At 53.8% G+C, this 14691-nt stretch overlaps 2 protein-coding genes across 7 annotated transcripts in view; one reads left to right on the forward strand and one right to left on the reverse strand.

Moving 5' to 3' along the window:
• Nucleotides 1–1345, forward strand: part of Dlgap5 (DLG associated protein 5) — a 33656-nt gene extending 32311 nt beyond the window's left edge. For 4 of the 5 annotated variants that reach the window (XM_021261792.2, XM_021261806.2, XM_021261800.2 and 1 more), the window contains exon 19: nt 1036–1345. In XM_021261792.2, coding sequence (XP_021117451.2) covers nt 1036–1176 — 141 coding nt within the window. In that variant the 3' untranslated portion in view covers nt 1177–1345. The remainder of the gene's footprint in view (nt 1–1035) is intronic. The other variant, XM_021261808.2, reaches the window with a different exon arrangement.
• A 2021-nt stretch (nt 1346–3366) lies between these two features.
• Nucleotides 3367–11072, reverse strand: Lgals3 (galectin 3). 2 transcript variants are annotated; one of them, XM_004835486.4, is made up of 6 exons: nt 10976–11072; nt 7837–7858; nt 6864–7175; nt 5554–5642; nt 4231–4396; nt 3367–3661 (listed from the first exon to the last, which is right to left on the reverse strand). In XM_004835486.4, exons 2-6 carry the CDS (start codon nt 7852–7854, stop codon nt 3506–3508), a joined length of 741 nt encoding a protein of 246 aa, XP_004835543.1. In that variant the 5' UTR covers nt 7855–7858; nt 10976–11072; the 3' UTR covers nt 3367–3505. The 2 variants fall into 2 exon arrangements, with proteins under 2 accessions (XP_004835543.1, XP_004835544.1); XM_004835487.4 differs by having other exon boundaries at nt 7837–7854; nt 10976–11044.
• Nucleotides 11073–14691: the final 3619 nt, after the last annotated feature.

The following is a 14691-nucleotide window of genomic DNA, read 5'->3' on the forward strand; positions in this document are numbered from 1 at the left end:
GAGCAAATGTGCATGGAGCCTGGGAAGCCCTGGCCGATTCCCCAGGTTCCTTGTGGGTCTTGGCTCCTATTGTATTCTGACCTCCCTCCTCCTGTCAGGCTCCAGGCTGCCAGAGTCTTGAGAGCAGAAGTGAGTTCCTGTGACCCCAGACCAGGCTTCCTTTCTCTTTTTTTGGTATTGGGGATCAAACTCGGGTCCTTGGGCTTGCGAGGCAGGCGGTGGAACCACTGAGCTAAATCCCTGGTCCTGGACCAGGCTTTCTTGGTCCTGACCTTAATCACAAACTGAGAACAAGAGGCTCAGGGATTTCAGCCTAAGGCCAATTTGTGTAACCTGCCTTACTTAGTCCTGTTCCTAGGTCTGAGCTCCAAATGACTGCTTTTGATAATATGGATAATTGTCTCATTGATAAAGCTTCTTTTTTTTTTTTTTTTGGTACTGGGGATTGAACTCGGGTCCTTGAACTTGCACAGTAGGCAGCGAAACCACTGAGCTAAATCCCCGGCCCTAAAGCTTCTTTATAGTTTGGTTTCCTCATAATTTTTTCAGATCTAAATATTCCAGTTCAGTGGTTTGGAGTTTTAGCTCCCTCCCGCCCTTTTGTTGCTGAGGGCTGAAGTCAGTTCCTTTTCCTGTTTCTGAGACAGGATCTCCCTTAGTTACCCAGGCTGAGCTTGAACTTTGGATGTTCCTGCCTCAGCCTCCCAAACTGCTGGGATTCCAGGCGTGGAATTTACACAATCAAGTCCACCTCTATTTAGGGCCGAACTACTGTTCACCCAGTGGCATCACTGAAGCTGCAGTAGAGCTTGGGCCAAAGGAGCGGATGGTCACAGTGCAGTAAAGACCTGTTAGGTCGGGTTCCGCATTTTGAATTTGTGGAATCCACGTAGACAGCTTAAGACGCTGCGGCCCCTACATCCCTTTGCGCGCTCGCCATGGGGGCGGGGGGGGGGCGGGGGCGGGGGTTGCTGATGTCGCTGAGTTGAGTCCGCTGCGGGGCAGCTTTCCTGACCCTGTGCCTCCCCCTCCCAGCCAGGCCTGGCCGGCAGCGACCCCTTCGCCTCAGCGGAGTGGGGGCGTCCGCGGGGGACCCGACTCATCTCCTTCGGCGGGAACCTTATCGCCTTCTCCCCGCTGAGGCCCTCCGAGGCAGAGCGGCCAGAAGACTTATGAATTTAAAAATAAATGCAAACGCTCGTCCCGCGATGGGCTGTGTGGGAAATGTGGACAATGCGTGGTTGCGTTCGCCCGCGCCGAGCGTTTCAGACGTGATGCTTCTCGCGAGGTGGGGGTGTTTTGTACATTAGCACACAATAAAAAGCATTCTTTGTCTTGCCCCTTATTTACAGTGTGTAGGATTGGAGCTAAGTATTCGCAGGGCTTATACGCGTTCTTTAAACTTTGGCCAAACGACTTACTTCCTTTTATACTTTCCTCTGAACTCCTAAACGCATAGCTGTTAAACCGACCCGCAGCCGCGTCTCCGAGGGTCCTGAGTTTCCGCGTGCAGAAGTCGGTTCCGGGCGCCTGTCAAACGCTTCTGCTTCCGCCGGGAGAGGCCCATTAGCGCCTCCCTTTCTCTTTGCCTTTGGACAACAGCCGCTGATTCTCCCGAGGAGAATCATCCATCACCTGTGCATGGGCCGTGTTTTCTTTCCTAAGCTCTTCACTGTAGGGTTCCGGAGCACCTGGAGGACGCCTGGCTACCCCGAAGCCGGCCGTGTGAGTGCATGCGTAGGGCTGAAGGTCAGGCGCTCACGCTGCTAAATTCTGGTGACCTTTAATTGAGGGAATTCCAAACGAGAAAACACCGACACCTTACGCACCTCTGAGGGCTGGGCCGGGAGCCTGAGCGGCACCCCCGGCCCTCTTGACTTTTATTTCCACACTGGGTCTCACGAAGTTGCCCCGGCTGGCCTCAAATTTGTAACGGTCCTGTCTCAGCCTCTCCCCAGTGGTGGGGACTACAGGCGTGGCCACAGCCCCAGCTCACAGCTACTTAGGCTGTTCACGATCCTGAGCCCTTGAAATCCCGAACCGTTACAAGCACATATTCTTTGCCGACTAGCTTGTTTGAGCTATTCAAACGCGTAACGGACTCAGACAGGCCTAGGACTAAGGAAACGCGTTATTTCACGAGTTACCAGAATGACGCCGAGCTTTTTCATCATCGGCTCACAGTCCTTGGTGCTGACTCCTCTCGGAGGCTGGGTCCTTGCGATCATAGTGGCTGCCAATGCCGGGCGGGCATCAGCCTGGCCCTAGTCAGGATTCTCTCTGAAGCCAGGGTGCTACCCGAGGAGAGCGGGGCTGGCAGGAAATGGAGCGGGTGCCGGCGAGGCAAACATCTGGGTCCCCCATGGGTGTGTCCTTGGGCTTCAGGCTCTAGAGTGATGCATTAGGGAAATCTTCAGGCACAGAATGAAAGAACAGAACAAGAGCCTCTTGTTTTACTTAAGACTTCCCAGTTGGCAGTTCTGTGTGCAAACAGTATTTTATATAATGTTTCAGTAACCTGTATTTTAATTATTTATTTATTTGGTACCAGGGATCGAACTCAGGTCATTGCGCTTGCGCAGCAGGCAGCAAAACCACTGAGCTAAATTCCCAGCCCCCTAAGTAACTTGTATTTTCAAAAGTGACCATTTTCCCAGCATTCAGGAGGCTGAGGCAGGAAGATCACTGAGTTTGAGGCCAGCCTGGGCTACACAGCGAGACCTTCTCTCAAAAAACAAAACAACAAAAAAGCTTAATATGTGGTTAGCAGCAGCAGCAGGCTCATCCGCCTGCTGTTACTGAGTGTTCTGGTTGCATCAGGAGGCCCAGCCATTGGCCCATACCATCTAGGCCTGCTCCGGACTGGTGTTCCATGTTCCTACAATAAAACCACAGTATTGCCTTTCTCAGAAGCTTTCCCTGTTGCTGAGCAACCAGGATGCTGATGGGAATTGTTCATGGGTAAACTTTCTCCTCAAGAAAATCAGCGGGAGGTTTCCTTGCAGCACCTCCTAGCTGCAAGGAGAATTTGAGAATTTGGGGGTAGTATATATTTATTTTATTTTTGGTGGTACTGGGGATTGAACCCAGGGCCTTTCCATTAAGCTGCATCTTTAGCCCATTTTTTGAGACCGAGTCTAAGTTGCCCAGGTTGGGCTCAAACTTGTGATCCTCCTGCCTCAGAGTCCCAGGATTACAGACATAGGTGACACTGTCCTGCTGCCTTCTTCCTGAGTGAGCTAGCAAGTGCAGGGCACTTCGGGCAGCCCGACTGGACATTCAAATCGCTACACATTTCTTTTTCCCCTGGACATTCGGGAGAGTAAACTGCCCCAATGAAGTGACAGAAGAAAGTAACTCAGGGAATAGCTCAGTAATAATGTTTATTAAATGAGGGACTCAGGGAAGAAAATTGCGCATAAATGTAAAACTTTCCACTCCCAGTGAACCTGAAGCCTTTGCGTGGGTAAGGTCTGGCCTCGATCCAAGCATCTGCCATTCCGGATTATATCATAGTGTATGTCGCGCTGATGAGGGTTATGTCACCAGAAATCCCCAGTCTGTTGATTTCCGTGAAGTTTCTCACCCGGTGATTGTACTGCATGAGATGGGCGTCATTGACCGCCACCTTGAAGTGGTCGGGTTCCATCAGCACTTGGATCTGCAAAGCACAAACACAACCATCCCATGAGGCAGTGCCCCTTGCTATTGCTGGCAGCCACTGCACAGTGTCCACAGTGCAAAGCGCCATGTTGCACATGACACAGCTATAGAACTTCTGTCAGTTTAAAAGGGAGCTGGGCATGATGGTTGTAAGCCCCGCACTGTAGAGGCTGAAGCAAGAGGATCCCAAGTTCAAGTCCAACCTGGGCAACTTAAGTGAGATCCTCTCTCAAAAACAAAAAAGGGCTGGGGTGGGGATTTAGCTCAGTGGTTTCACCACCTGCTGCACAAGCGCAATTCCTAAGTTCAATCCCTGGTACCAAAAAAAAAAAATTCATTTCAGCCTGGCATGGTGCCACACACCTATATTTCCAGCACTCAGGAGGCTGAGGTAAGAGGATCGCCACAAACTGAAGGCCAGCCTGGGCTACATAGCAAGTTCAAGGCCAATCTGGACTACACAGGGAGACCCTGTCTACAAAACAAAATGCTCCAAGTGTTCAGGATTTCGAGCGATTCCCTGTGAGAAACAGACATAACCACCACATAGGAGTGGCTCTGACTTACTTTGAACTGTTTGCCCATCTCGAAGGGGAAAGTCTGAAGGCGCTCCTCCCGCCCCCAGGCGTTGCTCTGCTTGGTGTTGCACACGATGACCCGCCTGTTGTTCTCGTTGAAGCGTGGGTTGAAGTGGAAAGCCACATCGTTCCCCCGCTTGAAGTCCAGGGCCAGTCTGTGGTGAACCAAAGACCAAGTATGCAAATGATTGAGGGGCACAGGCTTGGGAGAGCTAAGCCCATCACAGCGCACAGGAGCATGTTCTGGGTGGATAGCGAGTAAGTTAGAGAACGGGCTCAAACTGGAAAGTAGACTGGGCCCAATGTATCATATGTAAGAGAAGTGTATCGAACGCCTATGATCCCAGCACTCAGGAGGCTGAGGCAGGCAGCTTACCTCAAGTTCGAGGCCAGCTTAGGCTACACTGTGAGATTCTGTCTAAAAAAAAAACTTGCAGTGCCAAGCAACCATTTCTTCAGTGTACTTCCATCACCCATTTCAGCCAGAACTCGTGATCTGCCACGGGCTGGGACCACATCTCCAGTGTTGCTGGCACTGAGTATCCAGTGCAGCGACCCTAACTGGCGAGGATTCTGCATGTCTCTGTGCTGGGGTCGCAGGAGGAGGAGGGCTATCAACAGGTCTTGGTGCAGTTGTTACACTGGGGGACACATGGCAAGGGCCGCAGGCAGAGGGGAATCCAGTGTCACATGCGTGTTTGCACAAGCGGCTAATGTCTGGGTGGTAACTGCCAGGAGGGCCGGGGCCGGGGTGAGTGGGCTGCGCAGTGTCAGATCAGAAGCCACCTCGCTGGTGACAGGAAGTGGCTCCTGCTGACTCATGGGGCTATGTGACCGGTCCTCACGGGTTCCTGAGACTCAGAGGAGCTGTGTGCATGCCTGGAACCGGAACCTCACGCGCACAGCGTGGGACAGGAGACCCGGACTCACCAGTGGCTTCCTGGGCTTGCACCGCACCCTGGCCCGGGACCTTCAAACCCCAAGTAGGGAGCTCCTAGGGAGCGCCAACCCAGAAGACTGCCTCCCCGGCCCACCCTCTGATAGCATTTCCTGCCTGCCTCCGCCGCAAAAATGAGATGACAAAGTGCACAGCAAAATACAGAATACAGGTACGTCCCCATTTACTGCTGAGTGACACTTCTGACGCTTCAAAAATTATGTAGGAGCCTGTACGACTGACTGGTCCCATAGGATGGTGGAGCCAAGATTCGACATGTGTAGTTTTAAAATTCTATTAAAATGCAAAATAAATCGTCCCCTGTACAGCAGCCTATGGACAAGCGTGCAGGGCCACTCCCGGGGCCCACTTTACCTGTTGGCGTTGGGCTTCACGGTGCCCACAATCGTTATGAGCATGCGCGGCACCAGCCCGCTGGGCAGGAGCAGGTCATAGGGCACGGCCTGGAAGGGAACAAGGGCGCAGCATCAGCCAGAGCCAGCGTGCCGAGCAAAGAAAAACGAGCTGCTAATGGTTAGTAAACGTGGATGGACGGGATGCAGCTCCCACTTAGGGCACCTTGGCCAGGGCCTGGAGAGAGAAGGCTCTCGCGTGCACAAACCGTGTGAAGAACAAAGGACCAAAGGGAGAAAATGACCCTAACTCATCCACTCCCACGGGGCTGTACAGGGGCATCAGCTCGGCCTTGTGATGGGCGCTGGCCTTTCTGCTCCCTGCTCCAGGCACCTGCCACGCCGAGCTGCGCTGGGGTGACCCTACCCCCCGAGGGCAGCGCTGCCACTGCCTTCTGGGGCTCCTGGGTGTCAGCGGACTGCGTGCCATGCCGCACACTCAGGCCCCGCGCCGAGCACTTCTGGTTGGCACAGCCCACTGCCAGGCCCGCGGGCCAGGTGTGCCAGGCTGCCCAGCGGAAGCACCTGCCTCCTCTGACTTCCGGTCTGGTCTCGGCACACCCATGCTCTACTTGTCCAGCCTGGAGAGCAGGGCTCCTCCAGACCCCTAGGCCTAATCAGCGCCCTCTGGCATCTGGCACATCAGCCTCTCGTCCACAGCCTTCTGGCCGCCTCCCCTGGGGAGCCCTGACCCCCCAAGCCCCACGCTGCTGCTCGGTTCCATCTTCACATGCACCAGACCCTTGGGGATCCCCTCGAATCGGGTTTCACTCAAGGTTCCTTTACTGATAAGCATTTTAATTTGCACGCAAATTAAATCCTCAGGTCACAAGATTATCTTCAGATGGGTTTCAAAGCCAGACTACCTAGGTTCCTCGGCTCCCTGGATGACCCTGGGTGAGCAACGTCATTTCCCACCACCAGTGTCGTGGTGTGTGAAACGGGAGGGATCTCGGTGGTGTCGGGGCTCCGTTAAGGAAGGGAGATGCCTCCACTGGCTGGGCTGGGGGGCGTGCTCCATGTGCATTAATCTAACACCAGCCCCGTGACTGCGCTCTCACCTTGACATGCACTAGAGCGGCTTTCCTGAGGCCTCGAGCAGATGCCACAGCTCCTTACACTAATGGTAAACCCAGCCGGCTCCGGTTCGAACCCAGTTCGAACTTGGGCTCTGTGGTGAGTCCCAGAGAAGGGATCTAGGAGCCGGGCTGGAACCCAGGCCTCCCTGACACGCTCTGCACCCCAGTCCACTGGAGCACCGCCCCATCTTACCAGTGGTCCCGAGGGGGCGCCGTATGGGCTGGCGCCAGGGTAGGCTCCAGGTGCAGCCCCAGGGTAGGTGCTGGGTGCAGTAGGGCCGGGGTAGGCTCCAGGTGTGGCCCCAGGGTAGGCGCCAGGTGCCTGCCCGGGATAAGCCCCAGGGGCTGCCTGGCCTGGGTAGCCCCCAGGAGCCATCTGTCCAGGGTAAGCCCCAGGAGGAGCCTGGCCAGGGTAGGCGCCAGGATAGCCAGCTCCTGGGTAGCCCCCGGCCCCAGGCCATCCTTGAGGGTTCTGGTGTCCAGGACCGGATAAGGCATCGTTGAGCTGGAAAGAAAGATGGCAGCAATTACAGCTAGAAGACATCTGTGTTGCAGAGGACAGGAAAACGGGCACACCTGACCTAGGTAGCAACTGAGAAATACGGTGAAGGGGTGAAATTTCTGTCATTGTGGTTTTGTGCCACCTAACAATAGTTTCAAGTTCCAAAGACTAAAATTAGGCTCTAGAGCCGGCATGGTGGTGCACACCTGTGATGCCAGCACTGGGGAGGCTGAGGGAGGCAGATTACCTCGAGTTTGAGGCCAGCCTGGGCTACATAGTGAGTTCAAGGCCAGCCTGAACTACATAGCAAGACTTCTGTTTCAAAAAATGAAAAAGGAAATAAAGTTAGACTTTGAGGTCTTACACCTGCGGGATTTTTCATTTTCTCCTGGCCCCAGCTGGCTCTCCACTCACAGGCCCAAGTTTTCTAAGCTGCTCCAAATTTCTTTCGGTTACTGACTGTGCTCACAGCAGGGTGAGAGGGTCACTGTCCTGCCTGGCTTCCTTCCCACATCTGCTGGCAAAACAAAACTGCAGCCCACAGGAGGAGGGGGAGGCAGAGGAGGCCCCGGGGAGGGGAAGTGAAAAGGGAAAGCAGTGCTGAGGTGAATCCCTCACCCCATGGGGAGGGGACAAGACTGGGAAGGCAGAAGGAAACACTTACCGAGAAGCTGTCTGCCATCTTCCTGAGGAAAAAGAGAGAGGAGTTATCATCTGCTCCTGGATGCTCTCACCAAATCCTCCAAGTCTAACTTCCGGAAGAGCTCGCCCTACTCCTGCTCAACACCAGGCACTGGGCTGAGTCCACAGCGAAAGACCTTGAAACACCTCCCCAGGGGCAGGGACGCTGTCAGCCAGGCCACCCAGCCTGATCAACTCTGCTCACCCGAGCCCTGAGGTAAGAGGTGTGCTATTTACTCCATCATGTGACCAGATGACACTGTGCCCCTGGGATCCAATGAATGGTGACTACTTGATAGCTCCTAAGAATGTACATTTTTGGTTTTTGAGACGGTCTTGCTATATAGTCTAGCTGGCCTTGTACTCAAAGCAATCCTCCCACGTCAGCCTCCCAAGTGCAGGGTTTACAGGTGTGCACCACCACGCCCAACTAAAAGTTTACAATACTAATTTTTCCCGTGAGCTCCTGCTAGGCCTTACTGTGTGCTTTCTTTATGCACACCAGCTATTCTTACAACACGTCGCTGTGATTTATATCACCATCAGACATTTAATAATTAATCTTATTTTTCCCACACCTCATTTTTTTTTTTTGGTGGGGGTACTGGGGATTGAATTTGGGACCTGCACTTGCAAGGGAAGCGGTGGCACCATGGAGCTAAATCCCTGGCCCTCCCACACCTCTCTTAACCTGGGCTGCGACCATGTCCTTCCCCAAGGTGGAGACCACTGCAGTCTAGGAGTCCTAGGCCCTCCCCGGCTGACCATGCCTCATTCCCATCGTACTTGACCTTTGACAGCAAAAGTGGGGACTCCTCCGCTTTGCCCTCCCCACAAGGTGGCCGCTGCAGGGTGGGCATGGCACCCTGGAAGAGCTCTTGGAGGCAGGAGAAACAAACTCGCAGCCATCACAGGCATGAGCCACCAGACAGTGACAACTGGAGTGCTCTCACACATTGCCACCGGCCCCACATCAGGGGCAGGACGGTGCGGGGCTGGGAGCTGGGAGTCCAGGCAGTGGGCAGGGCAGCCCCGGGAAATGTCCATGCTGACACTGAACACCTGACCCCTGGCCTTGCTGATCAGGTTGGGCAGTCAGGGAATAATCTCAGCCAGAAACTCCACGTACAGCTGTTGGCAAGTGTCCTTTACTTCACTGAGAAATTGAGTCTCACTTATCCGGAACCCAACAACACAGTGAAATGGTAAACAAATTTAAAAACCCAAGATCGTGTTTTTGTCCAGAAACGAACTGGGTGACTCATTTGGCAGGCAGAATGCCATTTCGCATGTCACTTCCCTAATTTTAACCATATTTTATCCAATACAGTATACTTTTTCAAAAATTAGGCATGGACTATTTTGAGTAGGTCAATTGCCAATCATGAAATCTCCCTCTGTTTTTGTGTTTGTTTGTTCTGTTCTGAGACAGGGTTGCACTATATAGTTTAGGCTGGCCTCGAACTCCTGCCTCGGTCTCCGGAGAGCTGAGATTACAAGTGTGGAGTAAGGGATTGCTACAGGAGTCGGCAGCCGTGGGAGAGAGCAGTTCCTCCCTGCAGTAAAGAGCAGCTCTGTGCTCCTCTCACCTAGCAATTAGCCCAGGTGCAAGGCGCCCCGGATTGCAGCTTGGGAGATCCCTGCTCATAAGGGCTCGGCCTCTGGATATTTCCTGGGGGCCCGGGAGCCCCCACATTCTCATCGGGAACCAGGCGGGGGAGGGGGCTCCCTTCTGGCCCTGTGGTGCACAGAGGGACCTGGGACAGACGCCTCCGATTTCCTCCTCGCCCAGCAGCCAGGGAAGGCGAGCGACCCAGTGCTTCCCCGTCCCCATTTTACCCTTTGGAAAAGCTGGGGCGCAGTCAGCGGCGGGCAGCGAGCTGGGAGCAGGAGGCAGGCGCGGAGCCACCCGCCGACCCGGGGGTAGCTGTGGCCCCAAATGATCAAGGAGGGAAAGGCCGCACCGTGCGGAGTTTCAGGGCCTCAGATTCCCGAGGTCACCGTGCGACTCTCGAGTCCCACCGCCCTCTTGTGGGCCCCGCAGCCGCTGCGCTGAAAAGCTAGAGCCTCGCCAACCAGTGAGAGCGGAGTCTTCAGCATGCACCTGCGCGACCTCCGACCCAGCGAGCTGGCTAAGGACCCCGTGCAGGGGCAGGGCCGACACGTTCTGGGCGACAACCCTTCCCGCAGCTCCAACCCTCCAGAGGCCATCGCCGGCCTTGGCGTGAAAGACTCTGCTTGGGAAGGGTTCAAAGTCAGTGTCTTAAAATGCCTGCCCAGGGGCTGGGGATTTAGCTCAGTGGTTTCGCTGCCTGCTGCGCAAGCACAAAGACCTGAGTTCGATCCCTGGTACCAAAAAGAAAAGAAAAAGGCTGCCCAAAGCCATCCCAGCTAGCTCCGGAGGCTGAGGCAGGAGGATCACCAGTTGGAGCTCAGCCTGGGTAACTTCATGAGACCCTGTCTCGAAAGAAAAAAGAAAAATTGACGAGGGGTGTAGCTCCGTGGTAGAACGCCCCTGGGCTCCATTTTCAGCACCGAGAAAAAAGGGGGCGGGGGTTATTGTTCAGAAAGGTAACGTTTATTTTAAACTTTATCACAGACGCTAACAGTGCTAATGCAGAAAGTTTGCAAAGCTGGGCGAGGCAGCCCTTGAACGTTGGCGAATGCTTTTTTCTTTCTCCCTAGGCTGTGCCCGGAGGGTTCATTTCATCCTAAGGTTTTCCTCTCAACCGAGCCTGACTCCCCTCCCTCCCCGGGATTCCAGAAGCCGCCAGCCCAAGTCCAGGCGGCCCGAGGTCCCGGAGTCACTTTACAGGTATTCGGCCCGTGTCCCCGACTCCGGGTGCCCCGGTCCTAGCTGAGCCACCAGCCCGGCCACACCCGACTGGGTGAGTCACTCGCGACCCGCGCCGGGGACAGCAGCAGCGCTTTCCGAGCGGTCCGCGCCGGTGGACGCCACTGGCTCCCCCGGGTCCCAAGGGCCCGGGCGGGCGCAGCGACGCGAAGGGCGACGCGCCTGGCTCCGCGCCACGGCGGCCGCAGAGGGCGACCCCAGACGGCGCCGCCCTCCCCGTCCCGGCTCCCAGGGCCCTCGGGCCGCAGCCCGGTCCGGCCCCGCTCACCCTGCTGCTCGCCGCTGCTCGCCGCCGCTCCGTTGAGGTGCTGCGCGTGGGCGGCGCTGCGCTCAAGTACGCGCCTCTGCGCCCTCCCCGGGGCGGGACTGGCTGGTGCCACCGCCCGGCCACGCCCAGGGACGTGCCTGGGGTCCACAGCACCGCGCCCATCGCCGACTGGCACGGCAGGGCGGGCGGAGCCTGAGACCCCACTCCACACGGTCTGGAACTCAGATCCTCCTGCCTCGGCCTCCCGAGACCCCCCTGCCTTTGAGAAAACCGACTTCCTGGCCTGTCCGTCTGCAGCCAGCCCTCCAGATTCACCTACCCCTGGTCCTGACCCTCACCTTGACTCACCCTGACTCCGACCCTAACCCCAGTCTGACCCTCTGACTGACCCAACACCGGTTCTGACCGCTGAGAACCCTCGCTCTCCGGGGTTTGCTTCCCTGTCGACCTCGGCATCCGCTCAGGTGTGGCTCAGGGCCACAGTAGGTCCTCAGGAAATGTTTGTTGAATGAATGGATGAATTAATGAGTTACTTCCCAGGAAATCTGTTTCCTCAGGATTCCCAGCACTCGGGAGGCTGAGGCAGGCAAGTGCAGCCTGGACTGCATAGGAGACCATGTCTCAAAGAAGGAGAAAAGAAAAGATTGAGGGGAAAGTCCTCTAAAACGGGGAACCTTAACTAACATTTAAAATATATATTAAAAAAACAAAAAATCAGACCTTCCCAAATTTAAAGACCCAATCCAAAAATGGGCATCTGAAATGAGTAGACACTTCTCAGATGAAGAGGCCAAAAAAGCAAATAAACATAAGAAACAATGTTCAACATCACTGGTCATTCGAGAGACGCAGATGAAAACAACATTGAGATTCCACCTCACCCCAAAAAGAATGGCTGCTATCGTGAAATCAACCAATAACAAATGCTGGCGGGGCTGTGGGGAAAGAGGAACCCTGCTCCACTGCTGGTGGGAGTGTAGACTGTTGCAACCACTGTGGAAATCAGTGTGGAGATTCCTCAGAAAACCAAAACTAGAGGTTCCATTCGACCCAGCTATTCCTTTGCTGGGTATCTTCCCAAAAGAATTAAAAGCATCGTACTGGCTGGGGACTTAGCTCAGTGGTTTCACTGCCTGCTGCGAAAGCCCAAGGACCTGAGTTCGATCCCCAGTACCAAAAAAAAAGCATCATACCACAGTGATATATGCACACCCATGTTTATAGCAGCACAGTTTGTAATAGCTAAAACGGAAACAGCCCACATGCCCATCAACTGAGGAGTGGATAAAGGAAATGTGGGCTTTGTTTCTACAGTGGAATACTACTCTGCCATAAAGAAGGATAGACTTAAGATATTTCTAGGTAAATGGATGCACCTTGAGACCACACTCCTAAGTGAAATGAATCAGACACACATGATTAAATATTGCATGGTTTCCCTGATGTGAGAAACCAAAAGTGGAAATAAGGACCAAAATAAAGATAGGGGAAAAATGGGAAGAAAATGTTCCAATGAGAAGGGGAACAAGGGAGGGGGGAGAGGATAAAAGAGAATAGAGGGAAAAAATAGGAAGCTTTTGTAGATGAGGGGGAGAGGGATTGAAGGGAACCAAGATACATCATGTACAGGTACAAATTCCAGGTGATGAACGTGATCATTACTTATAGCTAAAATGTACCAATAAATGTTTTTCCTTAAAAATAAATAAATAAAACAGCCATCTGGAAGGAAAAATAAACAGGGAACCTTAAACTGAAAGTCCCTTTGTTAGAGGCAGGAATGGAACAAAGCATGGTGTACAAAAGGTTGTTACAAGTGGCTGTGCTTGCTCGACAGTTGACGTTTATTTATTTGATCGCATTAGGCTGGGTAAAAACTGAGTGAAATCGTTAAGAATGTCCAAGATGGGTTTTTTTGTTTTTATTTTTATTAGCAATGTTTTCGGTATGTAATGATTATATTCATCGTGGGGAGTTGGTACATAAGCATAACACATCTTAATTCTTTTTGGTTTTTGTTTTTTGTTTTTGAGACAGGGTCTCACTATGTAGTCCAGGCTGGCCTCAAACTCACAGTGATCCTCCTGCCTCAGCCTCCCAAGTGCTGGGATTACAGGCATTCACCACTACGCCAGGCTGTAAAATGGGTTTTTTAAAGCTTGGATAATAACAACAACAGATAATATTTATCAAGAACTTGTTTTGGGCCTTGTGTGTATTTTTATTCCCATTTTAAGGATGAGAAATTAAAGATTTTCAGGAGGGACCAGACTCATTGCGTGAATGGGGTTGAGAGGATGTTGGGTCTGAGACTCAAACTTTGGGGCAGGAGTGTTCACCATTCAGCAGGCTGAAGGGACCCGGAGGGGAGAGGACAGAAGGGCCAGCGATCAGGGGACAAATGGGGCCAGAGGGGCCGCAGTGGAGGCCTCAGGCATCCAGGAGGGGAGGGCGGTCTCAGATACTACTCAATGGTCTTCAGAGAAATGGGACGTGGGGCTGGAGCACAGCTCAGGGGAGGGGACCCGCTCAGCCCTCAGGACCCTGGCGTCCCCCGCACCTGCTAAGGGAGTAAATAAAACACATAACAAGTGGAGAATTCAAGTAGAGCAAAGCCAGGACAAAACACAATGCCCTCTGGTGTCAGGTTCCTGGCAGTGGCTTAAGAACATCAACTAGATTTTTTAGACTCCTGGACCGGATCTCAGGGATTCCCTCATGCAGCGGCTGTCAGTGCTTCAGGGCCTCCTCCAGGGAGCTGCAAAGCAGTTGTGTTCTCCTCCCAGCTTCACCTTTAGCTTTTTTTAGACACAGAGGTTTTGCTGTCCACATGCGAAGCTCTGCCCCTGAGGTTGTGGCTCTGGGAGGCCATGAGGAAGTGGGGACAGAGCCCTCAGGAATGGGACAGGCCTGCAACATGGCTTTGTCCTTTCCGCCTTTCAAGGAGACAGTGAGAAGCCACCTCGAGGGGCCAGAAAGTGGGTCCTCGCCAAGCACCAGATCTGACGGCCCCAGACCGTGAGAAATGAATCTCACTCTGTAAGAGCCACTGGCCTGTGGTTTTTATTGGAGCAGCTGAGACGCAGGGGAAGGGCTGTACTTCTCCAAAGCCCTTCATGCTGAGAGCAGAATCTGAGTCCTGACTTCCACAACTGTCTAGAAAAACACTGAACCAAGAGCCCTGGCTTTGTACTCAGGTACACTATGGTGCATGGCAGGTACTGTCTGTTTCCAACAGGCTTCCTGCACCCGCTAAAACAGCCGGTTATTGACTAATGTGAAGATAGGGAAGCTGGGCATGGTGGCACACACCTGGGATCCCAGCACTCTGGGAGGCTGAGGCAGGAGAATTGCAAGTCTGAGCCCAGCCTGGGCAACTTAACTTAGTGAGACTCTGCCTTGAAACTCAGACGTAAAGGGGAGTGGGGCACCCCATTCACCAGAGGAGCGCTGGGGTAAATGATTACCCCGTGGGCGCCCAGAGACTGCCCACGGATGCCCTTTGTCTCCTAGGAAAGCGCTGTAAACCTTAAGGCTCTGAGTCATGCGGTCCCATGGCAGGGTGTGGTCCCCTCCTGGGCTGGGCTCTGCTAATGAGCACTACAGCTGGCCAAGCAGGTTTCCACGGAGACAGGGCTGAGTCACAGCCCACTGTTCTGTCATAATCCTCGCCCTTTCAGGGACAGAAAGAGCTGGGCCTGGTTGCTCAGCTGGCT

The sequence above is a fragment of the Heterocephalus glaber genome, unplaced genomic scaffold (assembly GCF_053883595.1).
Source record: "Heterocephalus glaber isolate CG9 unplaced genomic scaffold, H.glaber_assembly_v1.0 deba00000122, whole genome shotgun sequence".
Taxonomy (NCBI): domain Eukaryota; kingdom Metazoa; phylum Chordata; class Mammalia; order Rodentia; family Bathyergidae; genus Heterocephalus; species Heterocephalus glaber.

Bases quoted from the DNA above. Each gene is read 5' to 3' on its own strand.
- Lgals3 (XM_004835486.4), bottom strand. The intron at 4,397-5,553 runs GTAAAGTGGGCC...GGTTCACCACAG, and splicing joins GTGAAGCCCAACGCCAACAG to ACTGGCCCTGGACTTCAAGC. The intron at 3,662-4,230 runs GTAAGTCAGAGC...TGTGCTTTGCAG, and splicing joins AGATGGGCAAACAGTTCAAA to ATCCAAGTGCTGATGGAACC.